Source organism: Limanda limanda, chromosome 15 (assembly GCF_963576545.1).
Source record: "Limanda limanda chromosome 15, fLimLim1.1, whole genome shotgun sequence".
Classification (NCBI taxonomy): Eukaryota; Metazoa; Chordata; class Actinopteri; order Pleuronectiformes; family Pleuronectidae; genus Limanda; species Limanda limanda.
Window position 1 is genome coordinate 5156162 of NC_083650.1, and position 18058 is coordinate 5174219.

The window sequence follows — 18058 nt, forward strand, 5'->3', positions numbered from 1 at the left end:
ATCATTTATCTCCATTTACATTACGGCTTCTTTGCACAAGGCTGGTTGTTTCCCAGGAGTGGGATGTAGGACCAACCGCACACAAACACACACCCATGGTCAATCACACACTCACTCTATTGTTCTCTCCTGTCTTTGATGCCTTGTCAGCTATGTCTGTTTAATCTTACTTTCACCTCAACAATGGACACCTGCCTGCAGGCTCTTGGCTTTGTTAAAATCATTTGCTAATCCACGGCTGAAAGCTGCTCCACTGCTCCAACAACAGTTTGTAGTGTCTGAATAAAGTCAATGGAAACCAGTGTGCGGCCTGGTTGAAAGTGTGTGCTCCTGTTGACTGGCCCACCACCAGAGCAGTTGGTGCGTTTGTGTCTGCTTCCAAGGTAACAATCAAAACAGCCTTTCATAATATAAGTCAGCTCACAGTAATAGTCGGGGCCTGCAGCCTTGACACAGTTCAGTGCAAATGGTGGTTTGTTCACTGGTGGATCATCATTTCAAAAGAGAGCTGCCACAATATCAGGAGGTTTGTTCTCAGCATTTGTTCCAGTGTTCGAGAACTAGGATCGTAAAAATAGAACTTTGCATTCTTTTGTCTAAATTAGACATTATATTTTGAAGTTGGTATTTATTTAATCCAGTACTTATTGATACAATGTATTCACAACTCATTTTACTACTCTAGTCTTTGCATATACAACAAGCAGGACTGGTTCCACAAGTCCACTGGTTTGTTATTCACCCGGTTTCTGTGACATGTGATGAAGTGGAGGCAGATTGACAGCTAGTTATGTCCAGTACAATAAAACCTTTCCAACAAGTGTTAAAAATCCCTTTAAAGCCAAAGTTGGACACAAGTCAACTTCAAATACATTAAATACAGTGTTTGGCAACGAGTGGCGATAGCAGCTGATGACAGGGTGGCTGTTTCTCGCCCCAGAGCAGCGGACGGGCTCTGACCCATGTTCGCTGTCAGAGAGGAAAATCTCCTCTTGGCTCTACAAGACTGATATGTGTTATTAGTTATCACAAAATGAGGATCGAGGCTCTTCTCTGACACATCAAGGCTGGAGACTGTTTTTTATGTGCTGGAATAAAGGAGCCGCTATTTGCCTAAAGACGTTCTCAGCACTGATTTGGGTGGTCGACTCGTCGCACATATTTTTGAACATTCTACTTGTCAATATTTTGATTGAGAAAACAAATCAGCAGATGCAAGCTTTTCACAATGAAGAGAACATGTGCATTTATGTTTACATTTAACATTAAAATATTTTTATTTGTGTATTTTATTTATTTATTTCCTATATTATCTATATTTCATTGAATTTGTTTTCTATTTATTTATAGTTATTTATAATAAAGTTGATTGTAAAATATCAAGTTTCAATCCCATTTCTTTTTCATTAGGGTTTGATTGCGACATCAGGATCGATTTATCATTATCAGGTGCACAAATAGTTTTCTTTCACTGAATATTTCAAATTGCCTTCATACGAGCACTTTTTTATTAAGTTAGAAAGAGCACCAGGTTCATGCTCTCGACTCTGATGCTGATAAGCTTCCAAAAGTACTTAACGACGTGGCTTGGTGACCTGGCCGAGTGCTGATAAATCAAATTTACCTTTAATCTGGTTTTGTATTTGCGTGGCCACAGCGCTGTTATAGTTGAGATAACAGGAGGAATAAACTGGTCTGGCATGATTGTAAGAAACAATACGTGGCTGCTGTTTATATTTCAATAAATATATTTGTTTTCCCTCCTGTTAGAACTTTCACACACGGGACCAGTTCTCTGCTCAGATCCATTATTTGAAGAGAAAAATAAAACTAAGACCATGAGTTTGGGGTCAGTAGACGAAACTGATGAGATGATGATGCAACACCAATGAACAGGACTTTCTCACTTTAAATTTGATAAAAAATGAAAGAAGGAAAAAAGGGATATTTGCCATACAATACCTTATGGAGGATATTTTCCCTCTTCTGCCAGTGGTGGTCTGTTCTATCAGTTTGGTCCAGAGGGAAATTTCCTCCATTATTATAGTTCTGTACTTGTAGTACTTGAGTAATCTCCATTTTTCCAACAAGCTAACATGCTAGACTTCCGTATATTAGCACATCTGCAGTACCAATGACAGCATTGTTATTTGTTTAAAAAACCATGGACGTATTTGTCATTTCACTAATAGATATTAACTTTCAAGAATGGGAATAGTCCAAAAGTTACCTGACCAACATTTGAGGAACAAACTCCTTCCAGCTCTGTCCTGTTTACTCCAGCATATCTCTTGATTATCCCATAACAACATCGGCATTAACCATGTAACAGTGCCCGTGGGTCAGCGGTAAATCTGCTGTGTGTATGTGCATGTGTAGAAAAATCGTATATTCTCCAAGTGTACTTATTAAAACAACTTTATTAAGAGATCAGTTTAATATACAAGCATTTTGGGTTTGTTATTACAACCAGGAAACTAGCAATTGAAACCTTTTTAAACATTTACGCCTAAAAATGATCAATCAATGAACTTAGTAGGATCATCTTGTAATTATTGTGTAATGTGAACGCATTTATCACTTTTTCTTACATCACGTTTTATCTATGGAAGCATAACTTAATGGACAGAGATCGGTTACCTGTCAATCTTCCATATTGCTCTTGGCATGTGCTGTTCAGTACACGCCCTGATGTTTGCAACAAGGTCCCTGAGACAACCAGCTAAACTCAAAGTAGAGTGTGTTTCTAAAGAAGTGCAGCTGGTGTTTAAAGGGGAGAAAACAACACATTTCACAGACTATATGTGAAAGTAAACGGGAAATATTTAGTATTTTATTTGATACGTTTATTATTTGTCAAATGTATTTCACTCTTTATCGACCTGAACTGTCTTATTTCAGGTTAATTGTTGTATTGCTGTTATACCTGTAGACCAAATCAATTTAAATACACATATTTAATATTTGTGCTTCCACGATTAAATGACCTCAGTTTTAGAGATCATGAAGAAGACAAACCACCCCCCTTCTGTTGGTCAGAGTGACCTTTTCTAACTAAACGCTGCCAGGAGTCCTTGCTCGGACACACACACTCTTTACACAATGCTGTGCAGCAACGGGATGTTAAAAGGCTCTTGCAGCAGGTCCGCTAAGGTCTGTTTAAGCTCCATTTAATGTATCAACTCAACACACCCAGGGCGCCAAACACACACACACACACATTGACTTAAAACTGTGCTTTAAACACGCAAAATGAAACTCGGAACAGAGAACGTTACGAAATGAGAGGAAGGAAAGATCCACAGTGTGACACTATGGTTTGGTTGAGCCACTCTGACACATACACACACACACACACACACACACACACACACACACACACACACACACACACACACACACACACACACACACACACACACACACGCTGCAGAGCTGCTGTCTTTCATCCCGAGTGTGAAATCCGAAAAGCATGCAAGAGCCCTGACTCAGCAAATCCTGTTGTCATAATCATCAGTTTAACTTGAGCTGCGGTGAATTTCACAATGTAAATACACGACTTGTGTTCAGAGCAAATGCTGAGACGAGCCGTCAGCGAGCGGCCGCCGGGTCACAGCAGAGGAAGCTTGTGCGACAGTATTTTGCAGATGAGGCGTGCTCGAGAGACGGAAATAAAAGGAGCCATTTTCTACACTTGGGGAAAAGCTGCGCACTCAGGAAGGTCAACTGCAAAGGTCGACACAGCCGCAGTACAAGTGATGGAAGCTGTTTGATTTTTATAATGTAAATTATGGTCGTCTGAGCTGGAATCATCAGGAAGAGCAGGTTCATCTAAAGGTTTTTCAAAACATGTAAAATTATGCTTTAGGAACATTGAAATATATTGTGTCCACTAGAGACATTCTAATACCATTTTTAGCTTTATGAAATATGATTCCAAAGAGCTGGACTCGACTTAACGGCCAATAGTGAGAACTGTAAATACCTTGTTAAGTATCGTAACAGCTGTATGCCATTCTGTTGTATGGCCTGTTGCTAGTGTTATAATAAGCAATACCAGTCCAGCCCTGGAAAACTGAAGTCTTGCTTACGTTAGCCCACATGTCTCCGTTAGTTTTTTACTGGTGGGACTTTCCAGCGTGAAATATTGCCTGCCTGATTTAGCTAGCTCTAGCTAATGCTACACTACCAGAACTATCATTTCTGACTTTGCTGATCCCGCACGTTTCCCGGAACTCCGCCATGAAGTTGATAGATTTATTTTTTTGTTTAGTTTAATTGACATGTCTTCAAAATGGGATAAATTGATGAAATTGGACACAGTGGTTTTCCGATCTGGATGAATTGTAGTTTCTGTGGTGATCTCACAGCCACGGCCCACGTCTGCAGACTCTTGTCTTTCTCCTTTCTTTGCTTCTAATCTTCTCTCCGTTATGGCTGAGTTGTGGCAGTGCACACGGTCGTCTCTGGGCTCTGTTACATCCCAGCCGGTGTCTGTCTCTCTGTCACTGCAGAAGATCAATGACTGGAGTCACTGGTGGACAGGGTGAGGAGGTTTGAGGAGTTGGGTGATTCCTTTAAAATCAAAAACTACATCAATGGAGACATCAATTACTCAGTCGCAAATTGGATGTGTTTGATTTCTCATTTACTGTTGCTACTCAGCTGTCACTGCCTCAGGAGTCATTGCTTTATGACTCCAAATTCTACACATTAACACATCACATCTTTTGGAAGTAAAACGTGTTGAAAAGGAAAATGCAGTTCAACCCTCACAGCTCCAAGGTTCTTAGTTGGAACCTACCGACCAACCGGGGTCGCTCTTTGTCTGTAGGTTTCCTCCAGGCTCCCGGGTGCCTCCCTGTCCAAAGTCATGCAGCTGAGATTTTTGTTGGAGACCCTTAATTGGCCGTGGGTGTGAATGTGAGCAGCGGTGGTTGTTTAGTCCCTATATTTCATCACTGTGATGCCACCTCTTACCCAATGTCAGCTGGGGAATATCTTCCTGCTCTGCTGCGTCTGACAGTCTTGTTCTCATTATAATCTCCTGTCGTGTCTGTCCATGATAAATAGCTGTGAATAAAAGAAGTACCAGGTGTTAACATACTGCCTCAAGTATCATATATCCAGGTTTTGTGCCCATTAGTGGTTTTATCACCGCTGTCGTCAGTGTAACACTGTCCTCATCCGCCATCGCTCATCATCACGTTCACCTCATCATGCTGTTGGCTCCGAGTCGGTCACATGAGCCTCAGCTCTGACCCACTGACACCAGGCCGACCTCTGAGCAGAGCCGGGCGTCCGACTGGAGACACTTGTTGATGGAGGCAGCAGAGACGGGACAGGACAGAACAAGAGATCATATCAAATCAGTGTCAGAAACTCACCTCCTTCTTTCTTCTTCTTATTTTTTGGGACGCCTCCATCTGTCCGTGTGTCTCTGTGTCTTCGTCTCTCACTTACTGTCTCATTGTGTCTCTGTGCTCGGCGATGCAGGGCAGGTCAGTGTGATTCAGGCCTGTAAGTCGGAGGAGGATTGGATCTATTTTTAGGCGTCTGCTCGTGGGCCACACTGACCAGAAGTCTCGGTCTGTTTTTCTTTCTGTCTGCTCGTCGGTTTCTGTCGCTCTGTCTCTCATTTATCCCGTATCAGCTGCTCTTCCTTTCATCTCGTCTCACCCTCAGATAGAGAGACATTGCCTCCCAGCTCCCAGCGGTTAACAAGCTCAGCCACACGTTGCAGTAAACTCCTCGAGAGCCACACACCCACTCACACACTCACATACTCGTGTCTTGTTTCTTTCAGATCTGTTTTCTTTCTTTTTAAGGTTGAGGTCAAAATCTTAATTGGTTCATGTCCCTGTTGTCGCAAACACAGATGTCAAGAATGAGCAGAAACTTGATATCTCAACAACGCTTTGAGGGAATTTCTTCAAAACTGGTAGAAACGTTCAGTTGGACGCATGGTTTTTGGAGGTCAAAGTTCACAATGACCTCACAAACCCCTTTGTTTGCCTCGTCAATGGGCTGTTTTATCACGCTTCAAGAAAATCCATATTAGAATTGGATGGTCAAATGTCAAGGTCACAATGGCCTCTTCTAAACGACAGTTCAATTGTGCCTCAAATTTTGACCTCAAAGATCAATTTATTAGAATTCAATGGTCAAAGGTCACAGGGACCTCATATTATTTTAAATGCAATATGTCAGGGACACTCGGGACTAAAACTGCTGGGCAATCATTCTTCTAAATGATAATCGTGTTTATCTCAGGATACTTCAATTTAGCCAATTCAGGGTTTGTTTTGATGTTAAACTTCGGAAACGTTATATGATGATGCATCATATATATTGTGTTGATGCCAGTAACCTGGGTGGTGTCATGGAGAAGCTGCTCGTTGTGTCTACTCAGCGACTCGTCCTGCTAATAGCAAGCTCTGCTGAGGCTGCAGGTTGCCAGGTTGGTTCCAATCAGATGAGAACATGGCAACCGTGATCTGTGTTGACTCAGGCTGCGCTGACGGCCCCTGAGGAGAAGAGACACTTTGACTCCTGTGTTAAGAGACCGATACAATTCACGATCATCTGCAAATCGTGAAATGTTTTCTTCTCCCAAGAGGGAGTCGCTATGTTTGCTATCAGCTACACGCACTCAGTTTATCCATCGTCAGTTTGTCTTGTATTGTCTAATTATTTCCCAGTAGGCAGAAGTTCATTTATATACATGGGGGAGGGGGTATGGATTGTTTCCCAAACAGTGGATGTGGGCTCTAAGAAGCCATCCATCCCTCCGTCAGTCCATCCATCCATCCATCCCTCCCTCCCTCCCTCCATCCCTCCCTCCCTCCCTCCCTCCCTCCCTCCCTCCCTCCATCCATCTATCCATCCATCCATCCATCCATCCATCCATCCATCCATCCGCTGCTCCAGTCTGCTCATAGTCGGCTGTCGGCCATCATATAGTCCAATTGGGCTAAGTGCTGTGTTGAAACGGTTTTCAAGAGTTGTTGATTCAACTTCATAGAGATTTAGTAATGTCTAGTGGGCTTTCAAACTTTATTGCTTTTATATAGAGATATTTGTTTCGCCTGCCTTCATTGATACAAATGATAAAGGTCTGAAAAGCTAGTATGAAAACTAATCCTTTTAATTGCGTGTACATTCTGAGCTCCTAAAATACAATAGGGGAATCCTGCCACTATATTAATCTGAAATTTGATGTTCAGGCTCCGTGCTTTGACCTTTCTGCTGGTTTTATTGGAGGCCACTCGACTGCAGGCCCACATTGTTGCACAGGATTAAATATCCGTTACCACAACAGTGAGACTCCCAACCCAACGTTTGTCCAGTTTGGAAACAGTTGCACACTTACACTGAAGAGCCTCTTGTTTCTATGAAGAGCCGGCAGTTACCTTCTGTGTTTGACACTGATCAGCTTCTGTCGAGCTGCGGTCACTCTCCTGGGTTTCTATTCGTTTTTTCTATACAATTAGTCCTTTTGAATCCTGCACTTATTCTCATCTTTCTATTGAAACTCCTCAGTCAGCTTCTAGTGTTTTTAAAGCAGCCTGCTGCCAAATCTGTCTGCCATCCCAAGCATAATAAAGCCGGTGTCCCAGGCCAGCTTAAAAAAAAAAAGAAATAGTCCTATTTTTGCTGGCAGATCCGAATTCTAAGAATCAAAGCAGCCAAAATAGTCCATGTTTGGCTCTGAGAAGAAGGTTTAGGAATGTCTCGCTGCTTTGATTCCTCATCCTCTGAACACACTGGTCAGATTAAAGCTTGTGTTTCGTCTGTGAGGTCTGCACAAAAGCACGGATATTGAACTGAGCAGCGGCGGCCTGCATGAACAGGTTTGTGTTTTGGACACATGCAGTATAAAGGCTGCAGCTGATTGGCTTAGCACCGCGGGTCAGAGGTTTGAGGTCAAAGTCGGGATCATGTTTCCTCCCTTCATGTGTTTTCCTGCAGGAGCTTGTCGGTGGCAACAGAAGATTCAAAGGAACTTTACAGATATGTGATGTTCCAGTGAAATGTGAGGGGTTTTCTCAGCATCTAGAAAAACACAAATGAATTTAAGCTGACTACCTTGTCCTTGAGACTACGAGTTCACGTTCATTTAACTGTCAAATGTTTTAAATGCATTGTATGCACACAACACCACAAATTACATAATTACATTATAGTCATGGCATGGATTTTCCATTGCCTTTTAAAGGCCCCTCAGTGTTTGCTGCAGAGGAAGGAAGTATTTCCATATCCACTTTCCTCCCGTGTTTTTCCAGTGAAGCCTTCTCTATCCTCAGGGCTCCTCCATCCTCTTATGTGGCTTCAGTTATTGGACACAAGTCGATTAGTTTTCTTTTCAGTGGCGTCAAACTCTGGGATTTCTGGTTTTGTACTTACTGTACAACCCCGAGTGACCAGCAACACTAAAGCTGAGGATCTGATGTGTTGACTGACATTTGCTCTAAAGTTGGTGTTGATGTTTTGTGTAACCAGCTCTCGTTGATGCCGCTGACTCATGGGGGTTAAACCTGGTCACCAAACATACTTTCTCTTGACAGGTTTAAACACGACTCCTTTCTTCTCTTTTCATCTCTGTTTTCTCCGTGCAGCCCCATCTCTCACTTCCAAAGAGTAATTGAAGAAGAATGTAGATCAGTGTTTGTTTCTCTGGTCTACTGCTGTGAGAACAGATCCCAGGACACAACAAGATTAGATAATTACTCCTGCACAGATATGCTGTTGGGCTTCCTCTGCTCCTTTCCATCTTGGATTATATTTCTGCTGTTTTGGAAAATGTATGTGTCACCTGTGAGTCACTCATATCTTGTGATTTAATCAGACGGGGGATGCGTGTCCTTTGCAGGACACGTATCCCACAGACAACTTTTATATTTCACATTTTGAGCTTTGGAGTTGTCGTCCTTAATATCATTTGCCTATTTGAACTGTACAGTAAAAAAACACTGCAGGTAATAAAACATTTAAACAAAGTAATATCCATTAATCTGCCCAACACTTTCCATACTGAGCAAAACTCTCTGAGATTACTATGACAACGAGGAATTGTTAACACTTAACAAGTGAATAAATAAATGACCAAGAAAATGATCAAATACTCACATTTAAGAAGCGGAAACCTGCAGATCTTTTGATATTTTTGCTCGACAAATGAATAATCATCAATAATTTTCTTTTAATCAACTAAATGAATTGATCAGTTCATCAGTGCATCTCTAATGGGCATTTCCCAGAATTCATTTCCATATTCTGGAAAAATAGAAATGATTGCAGTTGTGCCACTAAGGTTCTTGATCATCTAGACACTGTGACACTGCCCGAAGCCGACGCTGGGGCCGTGGATTAGGGATTTCCAGTGTCTCTGCCTCACACACACACAGACACACACACACCCCCACACACAGACACACCCACAAAAGCATCCAATCTGTCCCCTGTGACCAGCAGCTGGTTGGTGGCAGGAGAGTCCAGTGTGAACTTGACCCTTTAACACCCTTTAATAGGAGATGCCATTCACTGTATCTATCTGCTATAACAGTCCTACTACCAATCTGTCCTAAATATGCAGCCTCACACATACACACACAAACACAACACACACATAGACACACACACACACACACACACACACACACACACACACACACACATATTCTCCTGTCGCCATTACAATCATTAACTGGACACTGATTATATTAAGGCCGGACCCACAAGACTAATTTCACTAAGTGCAAAAAAGCGTGTGCGTGTTCGATCTCATCCCAGTCGACAGCCTCTGGCCCAGTAGCTTGTCTGGTTGTCTGTGTTTTACCTTTACGACATTCCGTCGGCTGCTGAAACTGTTCGGCCGTCTCCTCCGGTTGCTAACGCTGTGATGTCGGTTGTAAAATGGCAGATTTAGATGAAAACCTTTTGTTCTGAGCGGAGTAGGAGGAGCAGGGGAGACGGGAGAGACAGCGAATAAAGTGTGTCTGCGTGTTTGTGTGATTTAGCCGCCTAGTTAAAAGACAGTTTTTTAATCAGTCTTAATCAGTCACAGGGCGCTTTTGAAATCCTCCCAAACAAGATATCAAGATGTAATAGCTGCAAAAATCTTTACTTTGGAAAAACTGAACATACGATTCATAATTTATGAGCACTTAAATATTTAACATGTGTTTAAAGGTTATGTAGAAAAATCTGTTTTCAAAATGCCATGTTGAAAAAAATGATACTGAACAACATGAGATTTGAGTCAGATTCAGTGACTGTTTCATTGCCGGTATTGTTGGGTAATTTTGTGTGTTGCCTATAATTGCTTCTCCTTCTTGTGTTGATGTGTCGTCACTGATTCTCCGCTCTGCTCTTCTCTCTCCTCAGATCACCAGAAGTTGGACCGAGAGGCGAGAATCTGCCGGCTGCTGAAACATCCAAATATAGGTGAGTCTCTTTTTCTTTTCCACAGGCTAAAGGATCAGAGCACCAGCTGGGGACAGATGTTTGGAACTGTCTCTTCCAAAGTTCGGGTTTCAGTCGGACAAAAGGACTCGGTCACAGATCTGTCAAACTTTATGTTTTGTTGGAACTGGTTTTACTTCCTCAGTGTTTGTTGTCCTGCATACGTCACTGCTGCATGTGTGAAAAATAACAATAATTGCATTTAGAATGACAGGAAGTAGTATACGTCCACCAAGACCCAACAGTCTCCTCATTAAACCACATTTACATGCAGGAGATCCTGAAAAAGTTCCCTGGATTTGCCTCTTCGTCCTTATCTGCCTCAAAATGTAATGGTTTCTTTACCTGGTCCCTTTTCTAAGATCTTGGCTCGTGAAACTCCAAACATGAAACCTAGTAGGAGTATAGAGCTGCATAAAAATACAATACACATGAAAAATGTCATTAATATGTGTGGCGAAGCCCCCATGACCCTTTATTCATATGTGTGTTGAATGATTTTTAATGTTTATTATCTTTCATTGTACTGAAACACACAGACACGACGCATGTATTTTTAGATCCAGGGCGACTTTGAAAGGATTTTAATTATTCAATATTTTCCATTGTGTCTAAAAAGAAGCTGCTTTATCAAGACATTTCTTTCTTTTGAAAACGAAATCGTCTCTGTATTGAATTCATTTCATCAGGTATAATTACTTTTGATTATACCTGATTCTTCTTGTTGCTGCTGATTCGGTGAAATCTTCAGTTATTATTGTGATTTATTATGATTGTTGTTATTATTGTCTCTTCAGAATAGTTTTTACTTTTGTTCTGATGTGTTTTTTAATTTTATCATCTGGTTTGATGTTGATGAGGAAGTTTTCAAATAAAGCAAAAGTACAAGCAAATGCATTAAAGCTCAAAGTGGTGATAAAGCACAAGCAATTATCACCACTGCTGCCCTCCACACACTCGTATATAGTTATTATCCTTTTATTATCTGTATCTTATTATCTTATTAAAATTATGTTACCATGTAGACTTTAATTAACATGATCAAATTTGTATTAACCCAAAAACTGTGTCTCTGTTTGTTTCTCTGTCTGTAGTACGGCTCCATGAAAGCATCTCAGAGGAAGGCTTCCATTACCTCGTCTTTGACCTGTGAGTTAATCACATTAACACAGATGCACACACATGCACACACTCCCACACACACATGCCACACACACGGGTCATTCCAGGATGAATTGCTCCACCTAAGCAACAAGTAAATCTAAGTTGTTTTTCAGTTTTTGTATTTTCCATGACGGTCTCTGTCTGCAGCAGCACAGAAAATCAATTTTCCCTCTGAGCTGAATGAAAGGAGTCGTTTTTCACATGTGTGACGTGAAGGTCACTTCGCTGTCGTCGTGTTTTACCCACAAATAAAAATGATTTGAACTGTCGGGAGGAGCAAGTTCTCTTTTTCATACGATTAATGGCTTTAGGAAACTAGAATGTGGCTCAGTAGAGAACCCACCTCCACCAACAGTCCACTTATAATCCACCTTTAGATTCACTAGATCCATTTAAATTCACATGTCTGATTTGTTTCATTATGATCCAGCTCTTTCTTCCTTGTGTCTGTGTGCAGGGTCACTGGAGGAGAGCTGTTTGAGGACATCGTTGCGAGGGAGTATTACAGCGAGGCCGATGCCAGGTACGGTTTCTCCTCTCGCTCACATGCTTATTTTCCTGTGTTTTATCATATTTGCTGTCCACCTAAATTCAAACGTCCGGCTGTCAGAGCAAAACTGAAAGAACAAAATGTACTTTGTGCTTCAGCAGCAGAAGAAATGCTTGCTCAGTTCTCTGAGCTTGTTACACAGTCGACACTTTCTCTTTGACCATGTGACTCCGGTTTTTAAATTTAATTTCATTAATAAATAATGACCAAGCTGTCCTCAGTCTGGAAACCTTATTTTGAGTGTGTTGTTGGAAGATGCAGTTCGTTTTTAGAACTGGAGCACATTACCTGACTGCCGGTTAAAACAAAAAGTAACAAAGTACTTTACTCATAAACTAAATAATAATAATAAATAGTAATGATGTGTTTTAAGAAGTGAGATGATGAATGTATAGAAAGTAATGTGACGTGACATCACAATCATGAGGAAGTATTGGCTGGACTGACAAAGTTTATCAGGGGCTTCAGGATGGGGTTTTCCTGTTTAACTGGACTTTAGGCTTTTTAACTTTATATAACTTTTACACAAACAAAAAGACTAACACAATGCAGGAAAGAAAACCTGAAAGATTATGAGATGTTGTTTTTAGAGCCGGTACTGAAACGAGACAGGTCCAGTTGGTGTGGAGACATTAAACTTAACAAAAAGACCTTAAACCAAACCTGATGTGCTCACAAACTAAAACCGACGAGAAGTCATCTTCAAACAGTCGGTAACACTAATCTGTTACCGACTAAGTTAAATTAAAACTATTCGATCATGAAGATGCTAAAGAGAGTAAAGACAGGAGCATGCTTTCTGATGAGCACTTTTAGTAGCTGCAGAAACAGGATAGGGGGATAAAATGGGCTTAGTAGTGAAATGCTGGAATGACTGGGTAGAGGAGAATAAAGTGTGGAGTCCAGGTTTCGTCCTAATTTGGACACAACGCCAGCGGCTCTTTCTGTTGAGTCTGTCTGACAGCGAGAGGACACCACTCTCCTGTTAAAAAAAAAAGAGAGAAATCCTCCTGCTGCCGACCGCGACTTCACCGTTAGTCTGTCAAGCTCAATTTAATTTAAATGAAATAATAGTTATTTTAACTGTGCAACAGACCAGTTAAATTGCTTATGTGCAAGCTTAGGACAAGCTTACGTAAGCACCACACAGACACACACACACACACACACACACACACACACACACACCCTGCTCACTCCACTTCCTTCCACACATTCAGTCACATAAAAAATGCAGCAGATTTAACTCCCATGTGGATCTTGCAATATTTCTGCACCCTCAATTCGGGGATGTTGTTTTTTCAGTTTTCTATCGATGCAAACTGAACACGTTGACATTTCATTACAAACTACCCCAAAAAATCAGCAGGTTAATCAGAAACTGAAATGATTATTAGGTAATGACAGTAAGTTGCAGCCCGACGATTAATCACACTGACGCACAACAGAGCGCTAAGAGTTTAGAGTTTTCATATAATGTTTATAAATCATATTCAATGCGCGATGTTGTCATGTTGTCCGTTCTTCACATTCTGGTGAACAAGATATCCTAAGAACGCTTTGAAGGATTTTCTTAGTTCAAAACGTTAATTTGGGCTCAAAGATGAACTGATCAGATTTTGGTCGTCAAAGGTCAAGGTCTGTGTGACCATTCACATGTTTTGGCTCGTGAATGCAACATCTCAGAAACACCCTTAAAGGAATATCTTAAGTAAAAACAATCATTTGGGCTCAAAGATTAGGTCAAAGGTCATGGTTGACTCATGACCTCGTCATCCTAACGACGCCTCCAGAGAATCGTTTGGCACAAATGTTCATTCAGACTCGAGGATTAACTGATTTCACTGGTCAAAGGTCAAATGACTTCATTGTGGGTCGGGAAAAACATGCAAGTCGACTGAAAGGGCCAGAGTCTGGTTCTAGTTCTGTCTTTCCTTCAGTCTGAGGTCGTGCAGATGTTGTGCACTGACAGATGTGTGTCTCCTCTCTTCCTCATCCCTCTTTCTCCTGCAGCCACTGCATCAATCAGATCCTGGAGAGCGTCAGTCACATCCACACGCATGACATCGTGCACAGGGACCTCAAGGTGAGTTCAACGGGACGCCCCCCCCCTGCGATCTTACAGACTAGTTATATATAAATGTGTGTGTGTGTGTGTGTGTGTGGTGAAAGAGGATAAAATGCGTTAGTGGGCATACACAACAGGTCTAAACACACACACACACTCGCACAGACGTCATGCTGTGACGTTAAGAGCAACTTAAGGGATGAGCGTCATCCCTCTCATCATCACCTGCCTGCTCTCCTCCTTATCTCTCCATTCCCATCTTCCCCTAAATCTATACCCCCCCAACTATTTTTTCATCTGTTCCCCTCCTCCCTCTCCGCTCCCTCCTTCATTGCTGAGGAGTGACGAAAGCAGACCAGCTGCTATTAATAGCCTGTCTGTGGGTGAGATGACGGCCAGTGGCGATTTCCCTCGCAGCGAGCTCGTTCACCCCTGGCAGAGAGCGAGCGCCCCCCCCGACCTCCTCAGCCGCGGTGTTTCATTTTAATAAATATCATCTGTGAGAGTCAATCCCCCGAATAATTACATCCTTGTTCTTTTCATTTTATTGCCAACACTCAGTTCAGAGTCCTAAACTTTAATATTTTGTGCAATAATCGTTTATGCGATGGAGCAAAATTACACCATTATTTTTTGAGGAAGGAGACGTAAGTGGAAAATAAACTGAGACACAATTATAAAATCAGTTTTCTGTGTGAGGTGTGAATGGACTTCTGTTTCTATTCATTTGTTTTTATGCTGCATATGGATCTTTGTCATTCGCTGTCTGTGCATCATTACTGCAGTTTGTTCTTTAATGGTTTATACTGCTTATCCTCTGAGGGTCACGAATCCCAGCTGATATTACGTGTTCGGAGATCATGCAAACCCCACACAGAAAGACCCAGTCCGAATCAGTAGTGAATCGGACCCCTGTAATATCTGAATGAAGATGTTGAACAAGCAGATAAAGAACATATATAAAACCCAAGGTAATAAGATGTTTTTTTACATTTTAAACCTGCTGCAAACAAACTTTATTAACTTTATCAACAATTATATTTCAAAGTTGTATTTATAGCCCTCAAATCATCCCCAAAAAAAACAGTTTTAAAGATTTAGTTTGTGTTGAAACTATTTGTACAACAAACAAAAAGACAGAAACATTATTTTTATAAGTATTTAAATTGTTTCAAAGAACTTTCTTCCATAAATAGACTAATGATGCAACAAAGTGCGGAGCGGTGCGACCTCACACTCGCACGCATCACATGTCTGCCTCGCCGTCATCTCGGGGGGGCCACTCACTGACGGGGAAAACAAGAATTAGAGAAAGAGAGAGAGAGAGTTTAGTGCTCTTGGCTGGTGGCAGGCTGGGTTGCCATGGTAACTGTAGGGTGAGGTCACCCGGCTGCAGCAGCACCAGCGGAGGGACTCATTATGCCACCTCCCATCTATCTATCTCGATCTGTCTCTCTCTATCTCTTTTCTCGAGTTGCTTCTTCTCCAGCTCTCTGTCCCTGTGCGTTCTATTGTCTGTTCTATTGTTCTACCCATTGTCTCCGCTCTGACCTATAGAGGGGGGCAATGATGGGAGGATGGAGGGATGGGTGGATGATGAAGTACTAGATGGAGAGAGAGAGATGAGAAGAAACAGGCTAAGCACAAAGACGGTTGCGAGTGTCATACATCTGTCTGCATTGGAGGCTATGAGGACAGATATCACTGCAAAGACGTTTGCCCTTAAGGCACACACACACACACACACACACACACACACACACACACACACACACGTCTCTGTGGCTTCAGAGGTCGTCGTATTTACGCAGATTTCCCTGAGACTTTCTCTAACTCTACTTCTAATACTATAACCTTAAAACATATCGTGATTTTAAAATCCGTGGAAAAGCCACTGAACTTGAACACACAAACACATGGGGTCACCACACTGTGTCGTGCTGTTTAAGCCGCACATTGACACGTGGTATTAACCTGCTGTTATCTGGATAAATTATTCGAACAATGACCTGTGATCACAGGCTTTTAACATTTACACATTAACAAAGGTTCTTATCTCTGTTCTGCTCTGGATGTGATCAGATCTCAATGTGCAAATGAGGCGACAACAATGTCAATGAATCAGGTGTGTGAGTAGCTACGAGGTGAGAAGTCAGGGTCATGTGACAGATTAGGAAACACAAAGACGTCCTATTTTGCAGCTGCACGAGCTCGTCCACAATCCTACGACGCTTCACAGGATCCTAGAGTAAAGCTGCTGTGTATAAGCTTTTCTCCGGATTCTCCTTTGCTGAGGAAGAGCTTGTGTGAGACGAGCAGAGAGAGAGAGAGAGAGAGAAGGGAAAGAGTCGTGTGACCTTTGTGCTGGTTTAGCACATTTCATCTCTTTAACAAAAGTGTACACAAGGTGCATTTCCACTTGGCTGGGTTGCACATGTATTTACAGCAGCTGTATCATACAGTCATATTCACTATCCCTTTATTAAGGAGGAAACCTTTAGGAAGTGAATCTGAAACAGCTGTGCAGCTTTAATCAGTACGTGACCTCTCGTCAGATTTCACTTGACCTCACATGTTTCCTCGGTCTCTTCTCCTTGAGTGAGAGTAACTATGAAGCACGGAGATCAAAATGAGGAAAGTGAGGACACACTTTCACACAAAGTAAAACACAGCTCAAGTCCGGACTTCTCACTCAGTCGGACGAGTGTGGAAATGTCAAATCCTGTCGGAGCTGAGTGAAGAGATTCTTCCTTTGTCGCCTGCTTGTCCAGTTCATGGCTCATTCCCACTGGAGAGTCGTTTTCTGAAGGAGGGGACATGCTTATCTGCTTCGTCCTTTTAATGAAGTGTATTTTTTCCTCTTATATCTATATTGTATTATTTCCTCCTCATATATGATTTATTGTATATCATGGTAAACCTAGGAGTTTTTCCAAAGACGAATTTGAAAACCGGATCTTAGTAAACGCCTGATTGATTTTTGACCCTCAAGTCTTAGCTTTTCCAGCTCTGGATGGAAATGTTTGTGTATTTTTGACCTTTTACACAAATACTATCTGACAAAGAAATGTTGAAAACAGTCCTCAGTTGTCGACCTGAGTGAAACATTTCATCCTGAATGTCTGTGTGTGTGTCTGTGTTGCAGCCAGAGAACCTGCTGCTGGCCAGTAAGATGAAGGGAGCAGCGGTGAAGCTGGCAGACTTCGGTCTTGCCATCGAGGTGCAGGGGGAGCAGCAGGCCTGGTTTGGTAAGAAATCACACTCGGCTCATAACAATTAGAATTTGTCGCCTCATTCTACCAGTTTTCACTTTAAAGTAGGAAAGTAGTTTGGAGCTTGTTGGCTCAGAACTTGAAAACAATATGCTGGGTTTTGTAACTATTAGAGAAAAGAGATGATGATGAGGGTAAATAGATTGTTTTTCTGTGCAAAACTCACTGACAATGTAAATTAGTAAGTTTGTGTTTGTGTTTGTGCAGGTTTTGCAGGAACTCCAGGATACCTGTCTCCAGAGGTGCTGAGGAAGGACCCGTACGGCAAACCAGTCGACATATGGGCATGTGGTCAGTCAACCAGAATCAATGCATGTAGTCTGACACAACTCCTTCTCACGTACATTTATTCATAGAGAATATGTGTGTGTGTGTTTGTGTGCGTCAGGTGTGATCCTGTACATCTTGCTGGTGGGCTACCCCCCCTTCTGGGACGAGGACCAACACAAACTCTACCAACAGATCAAGGCTGGTGCTTACGACGTGAGTTCACTCTCCTCTGCATCTGTTTATCAAAACATCACGTAAACACGGCGAAGG

At 41.9% G+C, this 18058-nt stretch overlaps 1 protein-coding gene across 1 annotated transcript in view; it reads left to right on the forward strand.

Moving 5' to 3' along the window:
• Positions 1-18058, forward strand: part of camk2g2 (calcium/calmodulin-dependent protein kinase (CaM kinase) II gamma 2) — a 46251-nt gene that overhangs the window by 11080 nt on the left and 17113 nt on the right. The window contains exons 3-9 of the mRNA XM_061087014.1: positions 10387-10446; positions 11559-11613; positions 12086-12151; positions 14192-14264; positions 17392-17494; positions 17726-17809; positions 17907-18001. Coding sequence (XP_060942997.1) covers positions 10387-10446; positions 11559-11613; positions 12086-12151; positions 14192-14264; positions 17392-17494; positions 17726-17809; positions 17907-18001 — 536 coding nt within the window. The remainder of the gene's footprint in view (positions 1-10386; positions 10447-11558; positions 11614-12085; positions 12152-14191; positions 14265-17391; positions 17495-17725; positions 17810-17906; positions 18002-18058) is intronic.